Consider the following 21,989-nt stretch of genomic DNA (forward strand, 5'->3'; position numbering starts at 1 on the left):
GGATCATTGTTGTCCAAGACTACTATGTGAAGGTCATTGTTGTCTAAGATTATTATTTGAAGATCATTGTTGTCCTAGATTATTATTTGAAGGTCATTGTTGTCCTAGATTATTATTTGAAGGTCCTTGTTGGCCAAGACTACTATGTGAAGGTCATTGTTGTCTTAGATTATTATTTGAAGGTCATTGTTGGCCAAGACTACTATGTGAAGGTCATTGTTATCTAAAATCATCGTTGTATAGGATCATTGTTGTCTAAAGTCATCGTTGTCTAGGATCATTGTTATCTAAGATCATCGTAGAGTTTAGGATCATTGTTATCTAAGATCATCGTAGAGTTTAGGATCATTGTTATCTAAGATCATCGTAGAGTTTAGGATCATTGTTATCTAAGATCTCCGTTGTCTGGGATCATTGTTATCTAAGATCTCCGTTGTCTGGGATCATTGTTATCTAAGATCTCCGTTGTCTGGGATCATTGTTGCCTAAGAGCAGTATCTAAAGATCAGTGTTATCTGATATCATTCTTGCCTAACAGTAGTATTCGAAGGTCAGTGTTATCTGATATCATTCTTGCCTAACAGTAGTATTCGAAGGTCAGTGTTATCTGATATCATTCTTGCCTAACAGCAGTATTCAAAGACCATCGTTGTCTAATATCATTGTTGCCTAATAGTATCATCACGTAAAATCATTGTTGTCTTAGTTCACACATTCTTGCCTAAAAGTGGTATTTAAAGATTTTACTTCAATTCTTTCAGTATTTTTAGCCTCCCCCATCTATGAACTGTTTTCGTAAGTTTTTGCATACAACTTAAATTTCCACATTATTTCGCCTTTCCCTACAATATATGTATTGTATTCCCACATTCCCTACACTCTATATTTTACGATATTAAACACCTTGTCGTCCGAACCCAGTTTGGGCGAATGAAAACCGTAATATATATTTATGAAAAGACCACTTATTCTTTGCACCAGGTTAATTTTTGTGGGGTGGGGGAACCAGGTTTCTCTTTTTAGCGATACAATGTAAGCAAAAGTAAAGGGAGGGAAATATTTCCCATATTTTTGTCAATAGTAATTGATTAAATATGTATCCTGAAGCATATTTACATTATTCTACACAAAAATAAATCTCTAACATCATTAAGAACTCTCCGAAAATGGAGCTGACAACCAGAACGTTCTATAGTTTAAACTGGAAATAAAAAAATTAAACAGTTGACGGAAAAAATATTACTTTTTTCTTTTTTGAATACACCAGGAAGTCGGCAAATAACATTTCACCTTTTCTCACAATTCTAAAATTTACGCATTTACAACTGCGGTGGCATCAGAGAAAAATGTCGACTACTTACGAGTATGATACATATAGCATAAACGGTACTATATACAGTATTATTCTCGAAGCAATTTGAAATACGTGACCAAAATTAAGAAGAGGGTGTCCCTGGATGATTTTATATACGTATATAAGCTCGTATTTTTTTTCATTCCTTCCATTCTTCCCTCAAAACTGATCAATCTCCGTTATCCGAAGCCAAAATAGCTGCAAATAAATGAAATAATCATCAAATGGTGCCTGGATCATATAGAATGGGAAAAGAAAAACGACCAATATATATATTCTCTCGATTTATTTCAAAGAGGCACGTGTATGACTTTTAAAAGTATACAGTATATCTCAAAGTATGTCAAATTCTAAAAATGTATAAATAGATTAATGTTTTTTGAAAGATTCTGATAAAGGTCTACCGAGAAGCGCACGTATGTGTCGTTTCTATACTCTTCCCCCCCCCCCCCCCCAATCAAAGCGTTTAGCTGCCACAGTTGGAAAAGCTTAACATTTGACCTTCAAAAAGAAATATTTGGTCTCATCTATCCTTCGATTACATTGGAGTTTTTGAAACGCACTATTTCGATAATGATTTCAGTGGAAAAACGGGGGAAAAAACACAATCTGAACCTTATAGTTTCAACAGGGCTATATTCAAGCCAGCTCGAGAAATAAGGCATTAATCACCACTTATTTTAAACGACACAGTTCTAAAATGATCTGAATGAAAAGAATAATTTATTAGATGCGCATTGAATGTCAGTAAAAAAAATATATTAGGACTATGAAGCTCAATAATTCCCAAATTATTGAATATTATTTTTTACATTTAGAACCCATGCAAGCAGCGGATCGAAATTACTTTCACCCATTTGCGTTTCGATTTCTAATATAAATGTAAGTTTTTCCGAATTATGAACATTCGACTTACAAACTTTCCAACTTACAAACCGAAATATTTGGTGCTATTTGCGTTAATCCTAGAATGACCATATATAGTGATATTTAGAAAAGAAATTGAAAATAAATGGGAGAAATGCATTTATCCAGTTTCTTCTTAACTTCTCTCCGTTTCTTTTAATTCAAATATCTCAGCGAATATTTCACTTATGAACTTGGATTTTTTTTTTGACTCAGGAGGGACAGGACAACAACTTTCTCATCGGGTTTTTGAGCACAGGGTGTCCGTATAATTTTTTTTTAATTTTTTATTTTTAATAATTATACAGCTTACTATACATGAATAATGCATCTGAGTATAACACGTTTATTTGGATACTTTTTTTATTGGAAGCCTGCCTTTTCGTATATGCCTGGTTCGCTAGTAAAATTCGGTGCGTGCTGGTAGCTATGTATCTTGTATAATAAATGATGCCTTATAATATTACTATTAAAAAAAATTTCAACTTCCTCAATTCAGAAAAGCTTTCTTCATTTTAGTTTGTGTTAATGTACCCAAAATTGTGTGTATTTTTTTTTAAATTATAGATCTGTTGGATAAGTTCAGAAATAAATAGAAATTGGATGCAAGGATCCTGAAGACCTCGTAATTTATGAACAAATTGATGACCAAAAAAAATAAAATACAAATACAGTACTTTCCAATCCCGATATTTGACGACTTCAAAAAAAAAAAATCCATTAAAATAATAGACTTTGAAAGACAAAAAACATCCTTTTTAAGAAAAAAAAAGTTTTATTCAATATAATTTTCTTTCAATTTAAACTTGTTCCATTTTATACTAATACAAATACAAATACAACACCACAATCCGAACGAGGAGGCTGAGAAAAAGATGCCCATAAAAATATGATGTCATATATTTCCAGAAAATATATAGCAACCCAATTAAAAATGCAATTAACAAAAATTTTGATCAATATATACACATGATAAAATACTATACAACGCCCATAAAGAATACTTATGGTTGTCTTATTCTAAGAATGGATAGCTTCTCGATTTACCCCAACATGTTTATCGTATTTCTTTTTAAATGTGTCAATTGTATTACAATTTACTACCTCCGGGGGTAAGCTGTTCCATTTATTAACAACCCTATTAGAGAAAACTTCCCTGCGACACCATAACCTTGCATTGTCCCTCACCAATCGATACTGGTGTCCCCTTGTACAAGCAGTCGATTGGCGGTGTACTAAAAGTACATGGTCCATCCTATCCATCCCATTGAAAATTTTGAACACTTCGATCATATCTCCTCGACACCTGCGTTCATCCAATGTAAACATATTCAGAAAATGAAGTTTCTCTTCATAACTCAAGCCCGTGTGCCAATAACGACACGCGTAGCTCTTCTCTGCAACCTTTCAACCAAGTCTATGTCCCTCTGTAGGTACGGTCTCCAAAACCTTACAGCATACTCCAGTCCAGGACGAAAATTGGGCTGGACTTTTAAATAGGATTGCCCCATTTCTCATCCCGAATTAGCACGATTTACTTACAGACTGACGCTATTCGGAATGGAACCTGTACATATGCGGAGGAATAGACTTTAATTTGAATACATATATTCATGCCCCCCCCCCAAGGGTGGGGCTGACAGGGCTCCAGCCAACACCCACTAAAAAACATTGATGAACTGAAAATTCTCTAGTAGGTGTTGCTCCAGCCCGGTTTCTCGGGAAGATTACTGTCATTTCTTGTTTTCTCACGCTATAAATTCACTATACTGTATCCCTTGATAAGTCTGGCCTGAGGGGCCTGCGAAAGATCCCGGCCTCGGGGACTTGTTGCAGGCTGTTTCCTCTTCGTTGTAATTCGATCCAATACCTGTATTTAAACTGACTACAGACGTGTATATTTTTAGTGAGAAATTGCACAAGCGTTTCTTATTTATCCCTTTCACAAACAAATAATAGAGAAAAATATTTATGGAAGAGAAAAACACTCAAATCCTACGAATGTAAGATATACAGTGTAAAGAATACTCGCTGATACACCTACACATAGATATTTTAAGCATATCAAAAATAAAGTATAAATAAAAATATTTGACAACTAATTTCGTCGCGCTGCTTTCCTGTCATTGCGGAAACGAAAATACATGAAAAATATAATAATAATAATAATGCTTTCTATGCAAGAAAAATTTCTATCACGTTTTGTTTATGCTGCTCTAAATTTAAGAGAAGGATCAAAGAGAAATAAAGTGAATTATGTTTTTGTTCATTCAAATATATTTTGTTCTTTTAAAAATCATAAAACTTGCAAAGTTTAAAATATTGGAAACATATTTATTTAATGCAAATATATCAAATTTCAGTTTTTTTCCCCCTACGATACTCGATATAATCCGTTTATAAAATGAAGTCATTGAAGAAAAAGAAATGCCGATATGTTTGTCGTTTTTCCTCTCATAATTTATTACTGAGATAATTTTATACTTTTTTTAGGAGATACCGTGGAAAATGTTTTGTAAAAGTTGTTATAATTTAGCTTTAGAATAATGTTCTCTTTGAAAAAAATTTCTAGTGTTTGGTAGATTCAAAAGATGCAGTTATTGCAATTATTTTATTTATTGTTATTTTCTGGCATCTCGATGTTTCGGGGCTCGTTTGCATTGTTGCGTTGTAACGCCTTTTATACAGTTCTATTATTATTAAAATTAGTTTTTGTACAGTTGTTGCAGCCTTGAAGTGAAAATTTTGTTGTATAACATACGAGATATGTCTTACTCTTACGTCATTCTTGTCTTCAAGTGTATTGTCAAGTTTCCAGAATTCGTGCAAGCGTGTCCAGCAACATGGAAAAGGTCACAAAGTCCCACAGAAGCATAAAAAATTATTTTGGCCGTTCTTCCCAAAAAAAAAAGTTCCTCGAAAATTTAGCTGGTGCCTAATTTCTTTTTGCATTTGTAAATTCGTAAATAGTTTCAATTCCATAAAAATTGAAGAAATTGGCATATTTTTGAACGCGAAAAAGTGGAAAAGTTAGTGTAAGTCAAAATTGTAGAAAAGTTATTCTCATGAAGGACTTTTTTTTTCTTTTGGTACGGGGAAAAAAAAACGTTAGAGAGTGCTGCACGAAGACAAATCATGTAAATATACAAATCTATAAAAGTACTTATAAAATGGAGGGAGTACGATTAACAGCTCATTCCTGAATTTTCTTGTTACCGGCGCTCTCATTAAGTTTTTGTTGACGATAGACATTGGTGGATGAGGCACTATAGCTGAAGTTGTTTTACCTCAGTCACAAATCGCCGACTTTTGGAACGTTTCAGACACTAGTGAGCGAAGAAAGTTTCAGGTTCATCCAATCAATCCTGTTAGACTGACGTACAGCACCCTCTATCGACAAGAAATTGAACTTTTTTTACTGTACCGAAAAAAAAACTCCTAGGTGAGAATAACTTTTTCGCAAACCGCGTTCAACTACACTGATTTCTTCATTTTTACGAATTTTTAATCTATCCGCGAATTTATGGGACACCGTATGCATGAATATGTTTTTCCTGAAACATTTACACACTTTCTTTCGGACTCGTTTCAATCAAAAGCTTGTCGCTGAGTACCCATGAAAGTATTCACTAAGATTTCGCCAGTATGAAGGTACGTATCTAAGATCCAAGATAACGATAACATGAAAATCGCGAGTACCGTAACGGGTTCCGCAAGATGATCAATAACCATACATCAATGTGTATATATATCTAAACGCTCGCGCTGTACAAGAAGCTGTCAAGCACCTTCCCGGTTCTTATTAATCATTGGTGACGACGGGCTGCAAAAGCGGAGCTCCTTGTCATGGACAAGACTGAATATCCCCTACATGTTTTAGTCTAATAACACCGATACACACACGCGGCATTTTCTCCTACCTCCGTTGGATGAGGGCTTATTCCTAAGAAATTAATAACAATAACCAGGAAAAGGGAAAGTGTTCTAATAAATTACGAACCTCTCTTCACGTGTTTATGATCTATGCGTCCACTTCATTAATTTTTCTGCATAAAATTCAACCGTTTCCTGCGAAAACCGTGAAAATTTTGAAACATAATATTTATTTAGCTGCTCCAGGGAAGTTTTCCTCTGAGTGGGTTTTAAGCAATGTTTTATGTACCGGCCCTACGAGTAAGGACAAATCGTGCAAAAAAATTTTCCCCATAGTTCATTCTATACTATCATCTATAACAACTAAATCTACGGCATTGACTAAAATTCCTCTCTAATGCAGTTAAAATGACATTCAAGAGACCATGAAATTGTGTCTTCATTACCAAGGCGTCGTTAGAGCCAAGATTAAGGTTTTAAAAGCTGGAATTTAATTAAATAGACTGAGGGATCCAAGAAGTTTAACCACTTTTGAAAAATATTCAAAAAATATATCAAAGATAGTGACAAATAATATGAACTTTAAAGCATTTGAAAGAGAAAGTTTCAAAGTTTTCCTCACTTACTACAAGCATTTCCACGAGTATCTACTACGCGGAAGATGTGAAGTCTATATAGCAGAGGTATTCAAACATTTTGCAGTCGCGAGCCGTTATTGTGCCCGTTATTTAAAAAAAAGCACCCCGTTACGGCAAATTTGGCATACGCATGCATGAAATCAGGACAATTTTGATTCTTGATTGCAATTTTTACAAAGTGTTTAATTGGAACGTTGATCAAGTGCTCGCGAACATGAAATCAGATACGAGCATCGAGCACTCTGGGTGCTACCGAGAAATGGGTTGAAGATTCCTGCTATACAGCATTTCTTGCCATATTATTTGCATCATGTATGTTACAAAAAATGGAAGTAAATGGAAGTAAGGATAGGAGTATAAAATGAATGTAAGTAAAAAGAAAAAGCTTTGAAATCTCTTTCGAATACTTTAAGCCGTTTCACTATCTTCAACAGTTTTATTTATTTATTTTTTTTCAAAACAGGTCCACACTCTTTGACCCACCAGAATTTAATGCGATTACAGAGAGATATGAAAAAATAAAAAATCCACAAATTGAATTAAAAATCGATAAATTATTAAAAAACAAGGTTTTTTTTTTTAATCTCCATCCTTACTTTTATTCTTCGTATCGTCCGTGTTGCAAATGACATGGTAAGAAACTCTATATAGCCTTTACATTCACCGCGACACTAAGGGCGCGCGCATGTAGAAACTTTGTAATAAGTAAAAAAAAAAACAAACTTTGAAACCTTCTGTTCCGAATTGTTTGCACCGTTTGTCTCTATCTTCAATAGCTTGTATTCATTTATTCTTTTTCTTTCCACAACAGGTCAGGACAACTGGACCACTCTGTATAATTAGATTCTACCATGAAATGGTTTATTAACCATAAAATCATGCAATAAATACTGTTTTCATTGTAAAGAAACAGGAAACGAGAAAAACGCCCCCAGGATAGCCAGTTTCTGAAGTTAAGCGGAGGCTTTTGAGCAGGCGTGGATCTATGGGGGGGGGGGAAATGAACGGGGTGATCACCCTTCCCCCCAAGCGAAATATGCAATATTGCGCTCAATGAGATAATTCATGAAATTTTCGCAACTTCTATATGATAATATTGCATTCAATTAATCCGTTGAAAATTACTTGCACCAACGACTTTGGTTAAATTACAAATTCAAGAATTTTTCGACTAAAAAGGGGGGAAAAATCGAGATGGTGAAAAAATGGGGACTGTCCTGGATAATACGGGACAGAATGCAGGACATATGGTCATCCCGTAGGCAACAATTTGGAACATCTCCCCTCCCAACAGTGATCTCTAGATCCGTCCCTGCTGCTGGGACTGCTGCAGCGCATTCCGCACCAGTGCGTAAATAATTCAGGAATGGCTTTGTCTCCTGTGGTGTATGCATACGGATAGCGCACTCTTGTCCGGTTTCCAAGAGGACTGGGTTCGATTCCCGGTAGAGACCAGTAGGCTTTTCTTCCGAAGTTCACTTCGGCATAATATCCAGAAAAAACCTTTCCTTCGTACTTTGGGCTGAGAAAAAATGAAACATATAAAATATCTTTCCCATTTACGAATTTTCAATTTTACAAACTAATTTTTCACGTCGTTCCTGTGATTTCGTAAAATTGAGCGTCGACTGCAAATAAATTGAAAATACAGGACCCCCGCAAATCACAGGTTATTAAACTGTATTTCTAGACTTAAATATCATAATATAATTTATAAGCTAAAATACATCTTTTTTGTCCTCGATTTCGGTAAAAACATTTCTTATACACAAAAGTTTTTAACAACTGGCTGATGCGAAGATATATTTTGGAAATTCAACTGCCCCTGCGGGGAATCGAACCCACTTTCCGAGTGAACGCCCTAGACCACTTGACTACAGAGGCTACGACTATCTCGAATATCTCTAGTGGGCTAGGGCATTCACCCGGAAAGTGAAAGGACGTGGGTATAATATGGGGGAAAAGGCTCACCCCGTCTCCACAACATTTATTTGAGGAGGGCGCTGAAGCTATTTCAGCCCTCAGGTTCAGGTGCCTATGCCTGCGCCATTGAAATTATAGAGTAAAAAACGCTCCGAGGAAAAAAATGTTGAGAAACGCTGCGTTTCAGACCAATGCAATTTGACACAAGATTCGAAAAAAATATCGTTATATATAGAGGCATTTATCGTTATATCGAGTATCGTTGTGGCGAAATTCCGCTGTATACGGCGAACGATTTAAAAAGAAGTCAGACTTTTTCTCGATGATTCGCCTTTGACATCACACGCAACACGCCATACTGTATTTCAAACGAGCCACTACTCACCTTCATCGAACGATGAGTAATAAGTACCTGCGAGTGAATTGCGCTTTATGTACAAATAAATACACACTCACGGGAATCGGAATATTTCATGCGTCATATTATATTATTGGTTTTTTTTTCTCTCTCTCTCCCTTTTCGGGGGGACACCCACCTGCCGTTCTTGGCGTCACTGGTAATTATCGCCGACGACGAACGATTTCCAGTCGAGCAGCGACGACCTTTCGAACGAACATAGCTGCTGCCGCTGCATCCGGAAAAGTTACCATGATGGAAAACTCCTCGAGGTCGAAGAAGGAGAAATGATTTTTCTTTTTCCCCCCCATACATATATCGTCAGAGAGCGGGGACGAACGTTATATCACCGATCGGATCACTCACATGTGAGAATAGAGCTTGGGTTTCCTATGAGAAGGACGGACGAAAGAGCTGATAACGCCCCAACACTTTTCCTGGAGGATAACTCGAATATCAACCCAGAGATTATCATTTCTTCTCGACCATCCCCCCCCCCCGTTCACTTTCTTATCCGTTAATCTTCAGGGTAACACGAAATGATAAGACGGCATCTGTACACTCCAGCGAGACCGCAGATTCCGACGGAAATGATGGATACCTAGGAAACATCAAGTGGTTATCTGAAATGGTCCATAACTCGTTTTGTTGGTGGAAATATGGAGCCTATATATTCCTGAAATTGAATATGCATAGGGTGGCCATTACCATTGTATCAAATATCCGTATTTTCCCGGAATTCCGAGTTATTTTTTTTTAATCCTAAAAAATGTTTTGATTTTTAACGAAGATTATATAAATTTAAAATGTCACCGCGCGTGAAATTGAGGAAAATTTAACTTCCAATTTTATTAATAATTTTTACCTTCATATTATTAAAGTTTTATTATGGTAATTATATGACCAGGGTCCGGGTGTTGATGACCAGTGCCGTAACTAGCCATTCCTGTGCCCTGTGCTAGAATTTGCATTTAGGTCCCTTCTGGACCATTCTTGGGCCCCCATTTAGGTACATTCTGCCCCCCCCCCTTCTGAATAGGTCCTGTATACAAATTCTGTATTGCATACACAAGCAGTTAATGGAAAATGTTCATTGAAAATGACAATGGCAATCAGAAAAATAAAATCAAAAGACTTCACAACTATCAAATTTATTCTACGACTATGCTTATCGACTATCATTCAATTTCAATCTCATTAAACGAGAATAACTGGGCATCTGGCAAATAAGTCATTTATACGCTATCCTTAAACACTACTATGCATTTTCATTAACATTCGGAACTGTTTATTAATACTGTAATATAAATTCCAACCAGACGTATAATATAATTGGATGATATGTCTCAAAATAATACTGCGAGAAATTTAATGGTTTTGAGTCAGTTAAATCCGAATGCAGCACGTAATCTTTCTCACTTGATAAATCACAAACACGAGTATCCTTCCTCCTCACATCATCCAGTATTTTATCAATACTCGCGTACAATAGTGTTCTCTCCTCCCAGACTTACGCATACAAAATCGTATCGTAAGCGTCAACGCTAACCCAATTTCCAGTTGAAGCAATGGGTTTTCAATGCCTCGTAATGAAACAAATTAACGAAATTAAATTACGATCATTTTGTGAGCGCGTGTTTGTGTGTTTGCCCTTTAATGCAAAAGCTCGTAATTTTATTCCTTACCGAATGATAATGAGAACGAGGCTCTCTTTTTTCAATGGGAGAATATTTCATGCGATAAGATACACTTGCCTCCTAATAGTCGCGTATTCTCGAAGTTTATACCTCCAACACACATCAGATAAATATTGAAATTTGCTTAAAATAAAATTACAGTATCCAAAATTGACTCAGAGCCACAGAATACGCTTTGAGACGTCTGACTCACTTGTCATCTTTGTGAGTCAGATTGACCTCTTCAATAGGAAAATAGATATAATGTAACCCATTATATGCTCAATCCATGGTCGGCGGGTCAAATGTAGCCCAGGACTTAAAACCTAATGTTCAAAAACGAACTAAGTGGCACATTTACAAATCACCTAAGTGGCCCGCAGAACATTTCCAGAGCACGTGTGGTACATTTACAGGTCATTTAAGTGAGTCGTGGCATATTTACAGATCACATCTGAAGGTCACTTGAGTGGCATGTAGTACAGATCTAGAGCACTTAAGCGGTCCGCAGCACATTTACAGATCACTTGAGTGACTTGTAGTACAGATTTAGAGCACTTAAGCGGTCCGCAGTACATTTCCACATGGCTTAGGTGGGCCCCAAGGGATACACACACATCACTTAAATGACCCGCGATACATTTTTCGGTCACTTGAATTACCTGAAGCAAAATTGCAGATCACTTAAGTAACCCGCGCCAAGTTTTCAAACCAATAAAATTGCCCGCATTCTCCTAAAGGTTGAGCACCCTTGATGCAACTCATAGGTCTCCAACTGGTGCTCTGCGGAACACTGGGATTAAATGTGAGTTTCCAACGTGCTACATGCTTTAATGTATGTATATCGAGGCAGTTAATTCACTTTGAAACCTGGAACTTTTTTTTGTTGGACCGATTAATCAGGACTAAACATTTCTAGCTATCCATTGCAGTTAAGAGAGACACCCGCGGCTCCCTTGACCACTAATTCACTATATGATTCCACTATTCTGGGGAGACGCAGTAGAGAGAGAGAGTTTAGTAGATATATTTCATTTATAAAAGAACCCCCTTCAAAACTTAACCAAGCACTCGAATTAATTTCTACAGCTCGCCGTGACGCCTCTCCAAAATTCTGGTGACGCCCCTGGGAGCCACGACGTACACTTCGAGAAACATTGGTGTAGTCGCCATGGTGGAGTAGCGCCTGCGAACTGTCAAGCCCTGTTGTACACATGAATATACAGTACTGTATGCATGTATTGTTTTGAAACAGATCAAACATATTGCACAATAAGCAGGCTTACATTTACATGCATGAAAGTCTGGTCTATGCAGTATTTTACACATTTTACACGTTACGAGAACGTTTTCTTGGAAATTTTCTACCAAGATTTTGAGGAACTTGATTGGAGAAATTATCACATTAGGGGAAATACAATGTTATCATGTACATTCTACATAATTGTTTTTCTTAACTAGACAAAAGTATGTAAGCTTTGATAGAAAATTTGCAAAAGGCCAAAAACAAACAGTCCTAAATCAAAAAATATGAATATTTTCAGATAAGCACTTTGTGACTATAATTGCTCACTACTGGTAGCAAATGCTTTCTCAAAAATGCTCCAGGTATCAATTTCTAAATAAGTCTTTGCATTTTTAATTTTACAATTTAAATTAATACCTAAGGGAGAACCTATCAATCACACTCTAGAGCAGTGATTCCCAACGTGGGCATTAACGCTCCCTGGGGGGTGGGGCGATGGAATGTTCCAAGGGGGCAGTAGAAGCCACGAGTATAACATAGGATTCTATGGGTTAGATTGCGTTGAGGGCGATGGGAGAAAAAAATTTCTGAAGAAGGGGGAGATGGGACAAAAAAGGTTGGGAAATTATGCTCTACAGTAATGATTCATTATGTTAATCAAGATTTCACGTGAAGGTTCTTAACATGCCACTGTAATCATTTCGTTCGGAAATCTTGGATATATTCTTCATTTCTCTTGTATTAGTCAAAATTTATGTCTCATAATATATTTAACAAACTAAGATTTAACATTAATTGATACATTAAGTGCTTGAATTTTGAAGGTCATCAGTGTACATAATCTTAGTACCAAAGTTCTTAAAACAGCTTACAAAAGAGGAATTCCTATACTTCCATCAAACAATGTTTAATGCTGTACTACATATTTGAATGTATATGACATATGAACCAACATGCCAACGGTTATTCTATATGGATATTATCACACTAGATTAGAACATGTTTATGCTGAAACATGGCTCCACATCATTGATGAGGGCTCTCATGCCAGGGGTTTAGGTGGGCTACTAGACCAAGACTTTCAGAAGGCCTCTCAAGTTTATTTTCTGGTACAGCCATTATTTATAAAAATTAAAAAGGGCTAGACCCTGTCATCCTCTCCTTCGTGGAGGGCCATGGGTTTTCTCACGGCCAATCTATCTTCCTAAGAGATGGGACGTATATATTCGGCTGCTATTCGGTATTCGACTTATTCGTGAAATTAAATTTAAGAACAACGAACTTATTTGAAAAAATTATATTAATTGGAATTTTTCGCGTATATTAAAAATTTACTGATTATATTTCATTATGTGTTGTATATCTCTTTCTGTGAAAGAAGTTATGTCGGGGTGAATTTTTAGGATTGGGAAAACATGAAAGTTAAAATAGAATCCTACTGCAATAAGTTAACTAACTGAAGGATATACCTAGACAAGATGAGTACTGAGCAAGTGAAAGAGGCAAAAGTGTTAAAGAACATCTAAAGAGAAAAAACAAGAAAGTAAATTTTATGATGTATTACTTGTTTAAAGATTAAAGAATGATTGACATTTTTCTTGATTAGATGTAAAATTGTGACAAGTATTTGGGAAAAAAACTGATTTTTGTAAGTAATATTAAAATACAATATATTAATTGGAATTTCGTTGTCAGTATCATGACAGTAAAAGCCATTCAATCACCAATTTTTTAATATTCAAATAATAATTTGCATCATTAAAATCCAAATCAATCATTTGAAATTACCAATAATCTTATTTTCTATTAAAAATACAAATTATTTAATTATTACTATAATTTTATTTGTAACTGTGATGAATTTTAAGAAAATTGATATTTGGTTGTCAAATATTCGGTATTCGGTCAAATCACTATTCGTCCACATTTTTCGTCTATCATGTTTCTCTGGTTGAAAGATTTTGTACAGTATCAACAAACACTGAAATTACCTTTGGGATTAATTTTAGTATTAAAACATCTAAAAATGACATTTTTTACGTTTTTCATATTTGCAAAGAAATTAAACTTGACATGTTAAGAACAAAATTGAATTCTGCAATTATGATTTTATCATTTACAAACATGATATACGGTCCCTTTAGCAGAATTTCTTCACATACGTGTAATATGGCGCCATCTAGTTGTATATCAAAAAAGTTAATGGTATTTTTCCAATCACAACATTAAATTTAAAGATATTTCTCAGTTATTTATCAATTTAAACATCTTGACTGCCCAATTGAACTGCATCAGACAAATCAAAACAAAGTTCACAATAGATTGATTCACAAATTTTTCCAGAGAAATTTCACTATCTTAAAAAAAACATTCAGTTTTGCTAATTAACTTCACAATATGCTTGGATATGTTCATGTTAAAATAAAGCAAAACTTGTTTTTGTCAGTTACTTCAAGGAAATACGTCAATAATGAACTTAATATTCAAATTTTTCTACTTTAGACCTTAATAAAACTATATTGAAAATGGTAAAAAGGTTATTTTAGAATTTCTTTAAACACACACACATTCTGTGTATATATATATTTGACATTATTCAATGTAATTTTATTTTGCTTTGATTGTACATGATTCAATAATCATTTATTCGTAGTTCTATGTAGTAATAATATTTAAATTGTTTTCTTTGATGTTTAGTAACTATTTACCTAACATATTGCTTGCTACAGTACTTTATATGACTAATACTAAAGACAATCAAGAAATTGTATTCTTGTAAATTTTTCTTTATACAGTATTTTGAAGGCCTGATATAATAATTTTATATATAATCCCAAAACAATTTGTGCATAAGTATCGGGTATGATGAATCAGTGGAAAATACCGAGATTCATTGATGCTGCATGAAAACGATCACGAAAAATTTAAGCATCATAAAAATTATAATGGATTATTGTGCAAGGATCATTATAATGTTTTGAGATTAAGTTTCTTTAAAATAATAAGCAGTTTCTTCAAGTAATATTTCTAATGTATTTACTGTGTATAAAAGTCAAACCGGTATGAATGTGTGCGATACGTTCACAGCTTCTAAAAATTCCTAAATAATTCAATGAAACATTTATTCGTAGATGATATTTGAAGTGTTGTTTTGATGCCTAATAACTATTTACCGAAAATATTGCCACATTGCTTTGTATAACTTATATTAAATATGCATATTATATTCTTGTTTTTTTTCCCCCAAAGTGTTTTGAGCATTTCGGCCTGATAACATTATCATAAATCTTATAATTACATACATAATCCTAAAAACAAATTCGTATATTAGTATCGGACATGATAAATTAGTGGAAAATATTGAGATTTATTGAAGCTGAATGAAAATCATCACAAAAAATTCTAGCGTCACAGGAATTATGATGAATTATTACAAAATTTTAGTATTAAGATTGAAATAATAACATTTATCTTCAAATAATATTTCCTAGAAAGTCAAGCCAGCGTGCATGTACGATACGTTCACAGCTTGTAAATTTTATTATAATTGTTGAGTATTTTTGGCATGTAAAATTATATTACAATCTTTTTAATTTTATATACAATCTTAAAATATAAAATTTCGTACAAGTAATCGGGCATGATAAGTCAATGGAAACTACCGAGGATCACAGAAGCTGAATGAAAAGTATCAAGAAAAAATTCGAGCATCATAGGCATTATGATGATTATAAGAATTATTATATGATATTTAAGATTAGGATTCTTTTAAATAATAAAGTATGTCTTCCAATACTACTTTCAATATATTTATTGTTTATAAAAGTTATACCGGCGTGAATGTAGGATACGTTCACAGCTTGTGAATTTTATAATAACTGTTGAGGATTTCCTCATGATGAAATTATATTTTACAATCTTGTATGCGTATATAATTATATATATTATATTAAAATAAATTTTTATACAATTATCGAGCATGATAAATCAGTTTTTATACCGAGATTCATTGAAGCTGGATAGAAACCATCAAGTGAAAAATTTAAGCATCATAACAGTTACGAGGAATTACTATTGTAAGAATTATTTCAATATTTCGAGATTAAGATTCTTTTAAATGTATAATAATAAAATATATCTTCAAGTATATCATTTCCAATACATTTTTATTGTTTATAAAAACCAAACCGGCATGAATGCGCGATACACGTCCACAGCTTGTTAGTCCGTAATCGAATATCCCAAGCATTACGAGGAGAATTACTTTTTAAAGAAATGTTTTAACCTTTAGATTCTTTTAAATAATAAAATATATCTTCACAAGCAATATTTCCGATACATTTATTGGATATTTTTAAAAATCAAACCGGCACGAATATAGGATACGTTCACAGATTGTAGATCCTTAAATAATTCAAACAAACAATTTTTTCTTAGACTCTTTATATATAATTCCCATTCAATGATATTAAAACTTTAGACTCACCTCGTTTTTTCTTGGACTGGTTTAATCCTTGAATACAGATGCTACAAAAAGAACAGATAGCGACTAAGAGGATCCAGCGCATCTTTTACGTATAAATTGCATCGTTCCTATCCATGGGGGGGTCTTCTAAAAATTTTTCCACTGTTCTTGCGTGTATATATATTCTCACTTCTTTTTCTCTCACTCCTATCCAGTGAAAAATTTTTCTTCTCGTTGTAAAAGATCCGCGACAAAACGAAGAAAGAGAGCGGAGGGAAAATAAAAACACAAACACAACAATAAATAATGGGGATAAAAAAAAAAACTTTCTTATTCTTGCCTCCACCTCGCTTTAAGCGATACGGCGATGAAACTGAACCAACATGGCGGACCCGGAGATCCCTGTTTCCACTATGATGTCTTTTCTCTCACAACTCTGTCCACCCTACGTGGTGAAAAATAACAAAAATAAAATAAAATACCTCTCTCTATCTCTCTATCTCTCTCTCTCCCTCACGCTCACTTTACTCTCCTTATAATGTCACATTCCTATCCGAAGAGTTTTTTTTTTAATTAATATAGTTATTATTTTTTAAAAATTTTCCCTATGGGGTTTAAAAAAAAAAAAGTTGTCCTTGTCAACGCCAAATCATTCTTATGGAAGTATACATGATGATGAGATCAGTTTCTAAGTTGGGGGGAGCCAGCCAGCCAGCCACCGCACACAGCACAGCACCACCAAACCACTCTCTTACCAGAGTCTTCTAGTGTTCACTACACACCGCGCACAACCAAACTGTGGCTGCTGCTTGCTTGCCTTGCCTTGCTGTCTCTGTCAGTGCTGCTGCTGCTGCTGCTGAGGGCGCGGCGGATCCTTATAGATGGTGGATACTTCTAAACGGGAACACTTCTCGTCTCTAGTCTTCTCTAGGCGGCACTGACTGGATTCCGGAGAATGAAAATGTGTGTGCGTGTGTGTGAATGTGCGCGTGTGCGGGGGGGAAGTAAAGAATAGTCTTCGTGGGGGCAAGTGCCCCCCTACCAACCCCTCCCCCCTCCCGTCACATACCGTTCCGCTGATTATCCCGAAATTCCGATCAATATATTTCGTTCTAGCGTTTTACGACGCTCGGTATGAATAAATAGTCGGTTATTTTCGGTTGATGAATGAAAAAAATATATTGGTATTTATTTATGTGTGTTGGTGGTTTTTTTTTTTTTTCCTGTTTGAGGTAAACGTGATTTTTTTTTTCTGAATGAAACGTGGTTTTTGACATATTGTTGGATATGTTTTTATGTTGGTTTTTTTTTTCCCCCTCTTCACTTTGAGGTAAACGGAGATTTTGTTAATGTTGAACATGGTTTGTGACGTGTGTGTGTTGAATATTTTTTTTTATGTTCGTGAATATCAAGGTTTTTCACTGTAAATATCAATTTATATATACATATGTGTGTGTGTGTGTGTGTGTGTGTGTGTGTGTGTGTGTGTGTGTGTGTGTTTCGAATGGCATTTATTTGAAGGCTGATGGTGTTTGGAAAGAAAGGGGGCTTGAGAAAAAATGCGTGTGGGGGCCTACTTTTGGCGCCATTGACAACGTTTTTTTTCCTTTTGTTCGACCAGCTTCCCCCCCCCCCCCACAAACTTCGACTCGATTTTTACGCCCTTTCTCTTAGTGTTGCTGAACAGTCGACCCAGTTTTGTATGGTCATGAGGGGGGTCACTCATCTTACGGCCCTCTATAAGAAGGCTGTTAAGAGGGATTGGACCAGGCAATGCCTTTCTCAATCAATCAGAGCACGTGCCCAGGGCACCAAAATTGTCTGCTTTTTTTTTATTATAGGCATGGGCCCTTCTCCCCTCCCCACCATAGGCGGAATAGTATTGAAAGTCTGGGGGCGGAGGGGCGCACTGTCAGTATTGCTGGGGGGGGGCACTATGATGACGATGTCAATTTATATATACACATATACATTATATCTTACGGCAGCCTGGTCCAACCCAGAGATTCTTAGCACCCTCTGTCTTCATGTCTTGCTGATTGCTGCCGTAACCACGGACACTCAGACTGCTAGGGACTGAGGGCCTTAGTTTATTGACAGAGTTCATATTTCTTTGTAGAGGGTTTTTGGCCGTAATCCTCCACGCTGGCCAATGCGGGTAGAGGAAGCCCATCCGCGTCCATTCACCACGTGTTAAGAAATAGATATAATTGGGGTAAAGAAGACTTACATCAATATCATCTAGAAAATATATGACAAAGCAACTGCAACGATTCGTTTGGATAAAGGAAAAGCAAAGATTAAACTCGGAAAAGGGGTCAGACAGGGTGATACTATCTCACCAAAACTCTTTACCACTGTTTTAGAAGAAGTATTCAAGAAACTGGATTGGGATAAAAAAGAAATTAAAATAAATTGAGAATTTCTCAATCATTTTCGTTTTGCAGACGGCATTGTTGTTATCAGCAGTAGTACAGACGAACTAGAGGAAATGATACAAGAACTGGCGAAGGAAAGTATTCAGGTGGGATTGAAAATGAATCTGCAAAAGATTAAAGTTATCTTCAACCCCTTAGCGTTGAAGAGGACAATCTTGCTCAACAACACAGAAAGTTGTAGAAAGCTATGTATACCTGGGACAAGAAATTACCGTGGACAACGGAATCATTAATGAAACATGAAAGAAACAGAAGGATCAGGATTGGATGGAGCACTTTTTGGCAAAAAAATGTGTAATTCTAAAGAGTCACATGCCATTATGTCTGAAAAGAAAAGTTTTTAATCAGTGTGTGCTACCAACACTGATGCATGGAAAGATGTACGCTAGGCATCACAAGGAGAGATAGAAAACGAATCACTTGGATAAGGAACCACAGAAAGGTGTATGATATCATGGAAAGAATAAAACGTTTGAAATGGAAATGGGCTGGACATATTGCAAGAAGACAGGACAACAGATGGACCATAAGTGTTCTAGATTGGTAACCCCCGTGGTGTTAAACGTCCGAGAAGACGTCCCCGCGCAAAATGGATTGACGAGATCAGGAAAGTGGTTGGAGTCAACTGGATGGCTAAAGCATCAGACAGAGCAGAATGGAAAAATTTAGAGGAGACCTTCATCCAGCAGTGGATTGAAAATGGTTGTTGATGATGATGATGATGACATTATATCAGTCAACTCCACCTTTGGCGCTGCCCCCCCCCCATGCTCCCCCACTCCTCAAAGAATACTATATGTAAAGAGCCCAAAAATTCAGTTTTGAGCAGTGCCCGAACCTATTAGAAATAGTACCTAGGACCAGGTGTCCTGTCCCCCACCCCGCGAAATGTTAGAAATAAAATAAAAAATCTCTCTCTCTCTCTCTCTCTCTCTCTCTCTAAAATGAAAAATCTCTCTCTCTCTCTCTCTCTCTCTCTCTCTCTAAAATGAAAAATCTCTCTCTCTCTCTCTCTAAAATGAAAAATCTCTCTCTCTCTCTCTAAAATGAAAAATCTCTCTCTCTCTCTCTCTAAAATGAAAAATCTCTCTCTCTCTCTCTCTCTCTAAAATGAAAAATCTCTCTCTCTCTCTCTCTCTCTCTAAAATGAAAAATCTCTCTCTCTCTCTCTCTCTCTCATTTTACTATTCTTATAATGGCACATTCGTATTCGAGATAATTTTCTAATAAATAATATTTTTCCCCCTTTTCCGTGCAGGGCTAAAAAAATGTCCTTGTCAACGCCAAATCACACTCTTCACGGAATCATTATTCATCATCACGGAAATATACATGATGATCTCTCGTTGGAGCCAGCCAGCCACAACACACAGCACAGCACCATCCAAACACACACGCTCTACCATAGTATTTTTCCATGGTTTTTTTTTCTTCTGTAAATCTACTACTACTTACAGCATATCATCTCGTGCACGTTTTTCTGCGGAATTTCTAAGGAAATGGTACACCCCGGAACGTGCCATTGATTCCGTGTGACGAAATGTATGTCTGTTAATAAGGGGAAAGACGCATATTTATCTTCCATAAATCTCCCACCTATAATAGATCGTTAGAACTTCGACATATGCATGGTTCCGTTAAGCAGTTAATCAAAATTTTTATCAATGTATTAAAATTCAGTTTTTCGGCCCGCTACGGTCGCACCTGCCCATAATCCGGCGTATGCATAGAGAAAAAATGCCCATAAATATTTTTTTTGAAGGTGCTCCATAATATAAATGTCATGACGAATGACCTATCAGGAGGAGGGGCAACCCATCAGGGGTTGATATGGTAAAAATAACTCATTATGCAGAGGCAGGGGCGTAGCCAGAAATTTCGTTCGGGGGGGACCAAATTGATAGAACAATAGATTTAGCCATCTTTTTCCCTTTTTTCCGGTCATTTTCTCACATTTCGGGGGGGGGGCAGACCCTCAAGTCCCACCCCCTCGCTACGCCCTTGTGCATGCAGAGGGTTTTCTTAACGATTTTTCACTTTTGGGCCCGTTAAAAATCCTGGCCTAAGAGTTACATCACTTCAGGAGCCTTGAGGGGCCTTACGTGTAAAACGTAAAACTCGTAGATGCTCTTTCAATATTTTCTTTCTCTCTCTCTCTCTCTCTCTTTCTTTCTTTCTCCCTCTAATATCTCTAAAATCAATACAAATACATGCAAACCAAATACAAAGGCCGCAACAAGTAAATTGCCCAACGAGGTAGCTGAAAAAAAAGGCCATAAAAAATATGGATGTCAAATATAACCAAACTACATCAGCTAAATACAAAAGCATATATCACAAAGAAGAAAAACTAATTACTAATACTATAGAATACTGTTCATAAAAAATATTATGATTGCCTCTCATGTAAGTATGTATATCTTCTTGATTTATACCAATATGTTCATTGTACTTTTCCTTTAAATGTGTCGATTGCGTTAGAATTCACGACACCCGGAGGTAAGCTATTCCATTTACTAACAGCAGTTACTAATGATAGATAGGGATATTAATAATTTTAATATTCCATTTATTATCCCTCTATTAGAGAAAGACTCCCTGCAAAGCTGCATTAAGAGCATCTTTCAAGAGGCTTTGACTCCCTGCGACACCACAACCGGAAATATCCCTTTCTAAACGATACTAATGTTGTGGAAACAGTTGATTGACGGTGTATTTATAACTCATGGTCCATCTCAGCGCGCGGTCCCGTTAAAAAATTTCAAAAACACCTCGATTATATCTCCCCGACACCTGCGTTCCTCCAATGTAAAAATATTCAAGAAATCACGTCTTTCTTCATAGCTGGATCCTTGTGTGGCAATCTCCCCATAGACCCTTTAAGTTTTAGTTGTAGACATTTGACGACGTTTTTTATCTTGTGATTTTAAAATGAGAGTTTTCAAAAATTTATTCATTTTGTGCACAATATTCTTAGCACCCCCTATTGAAATTTGTATAATCATCACAAATTACAGTATTTTAACATGTATGGTGGGAACCCCTTTTTTCCAAAAATCGGGTCCCAAAAATA

The 21,989-nt window shown here is 35.8% G+C and overlaps 1 protein-coding gene across 2 annotated transcripts in view; it reads right to left on the minus strand.

Moving 5' to 3' along the window:
* LOC149078510 (disintegrin and metalloproteinase domain-containing protein 11-like) overlaps positions 1-17,383 on the minus strand; it is a 194,109-nt gene extending 176,726 nt beyond the window's left edge. For both annotated transcript variants that reach the window (XM_089240620.1, XM_089240619.1), the window contains exon 1: positions 16,500-17,383. In XM_089240620.1, coding sequence (XP_089096746.1) covers positions 16,500-16,581 — 82 coding nt within the window. In that variant the 5' untranslated portion in view covers positions 16,582-17,383. The remainder of the gene's footprint in view (positions 1-16,499) is intronic.
* Between the last annotated feature and the right edge of the window lie 4,606 nt (positions 17,384-21,989).

This window comes from Pholcus phalangioides, unplaced genomic scaffold (assembly GCF_987345545.1).
Source record: "Pholcus phalangioides strain wild (caught in Gottingen) unplaced genomic scaffold, Ppha-v1.0 ptg000013l_1, whole genome shotgun sequence".
Classification (NCBI taxonomy): Eukaryota; Metazoa; Arthropoda; class Arachnida; order Araneae; family Pholcidae; genus Pholcus; species Pholcus phalangioides.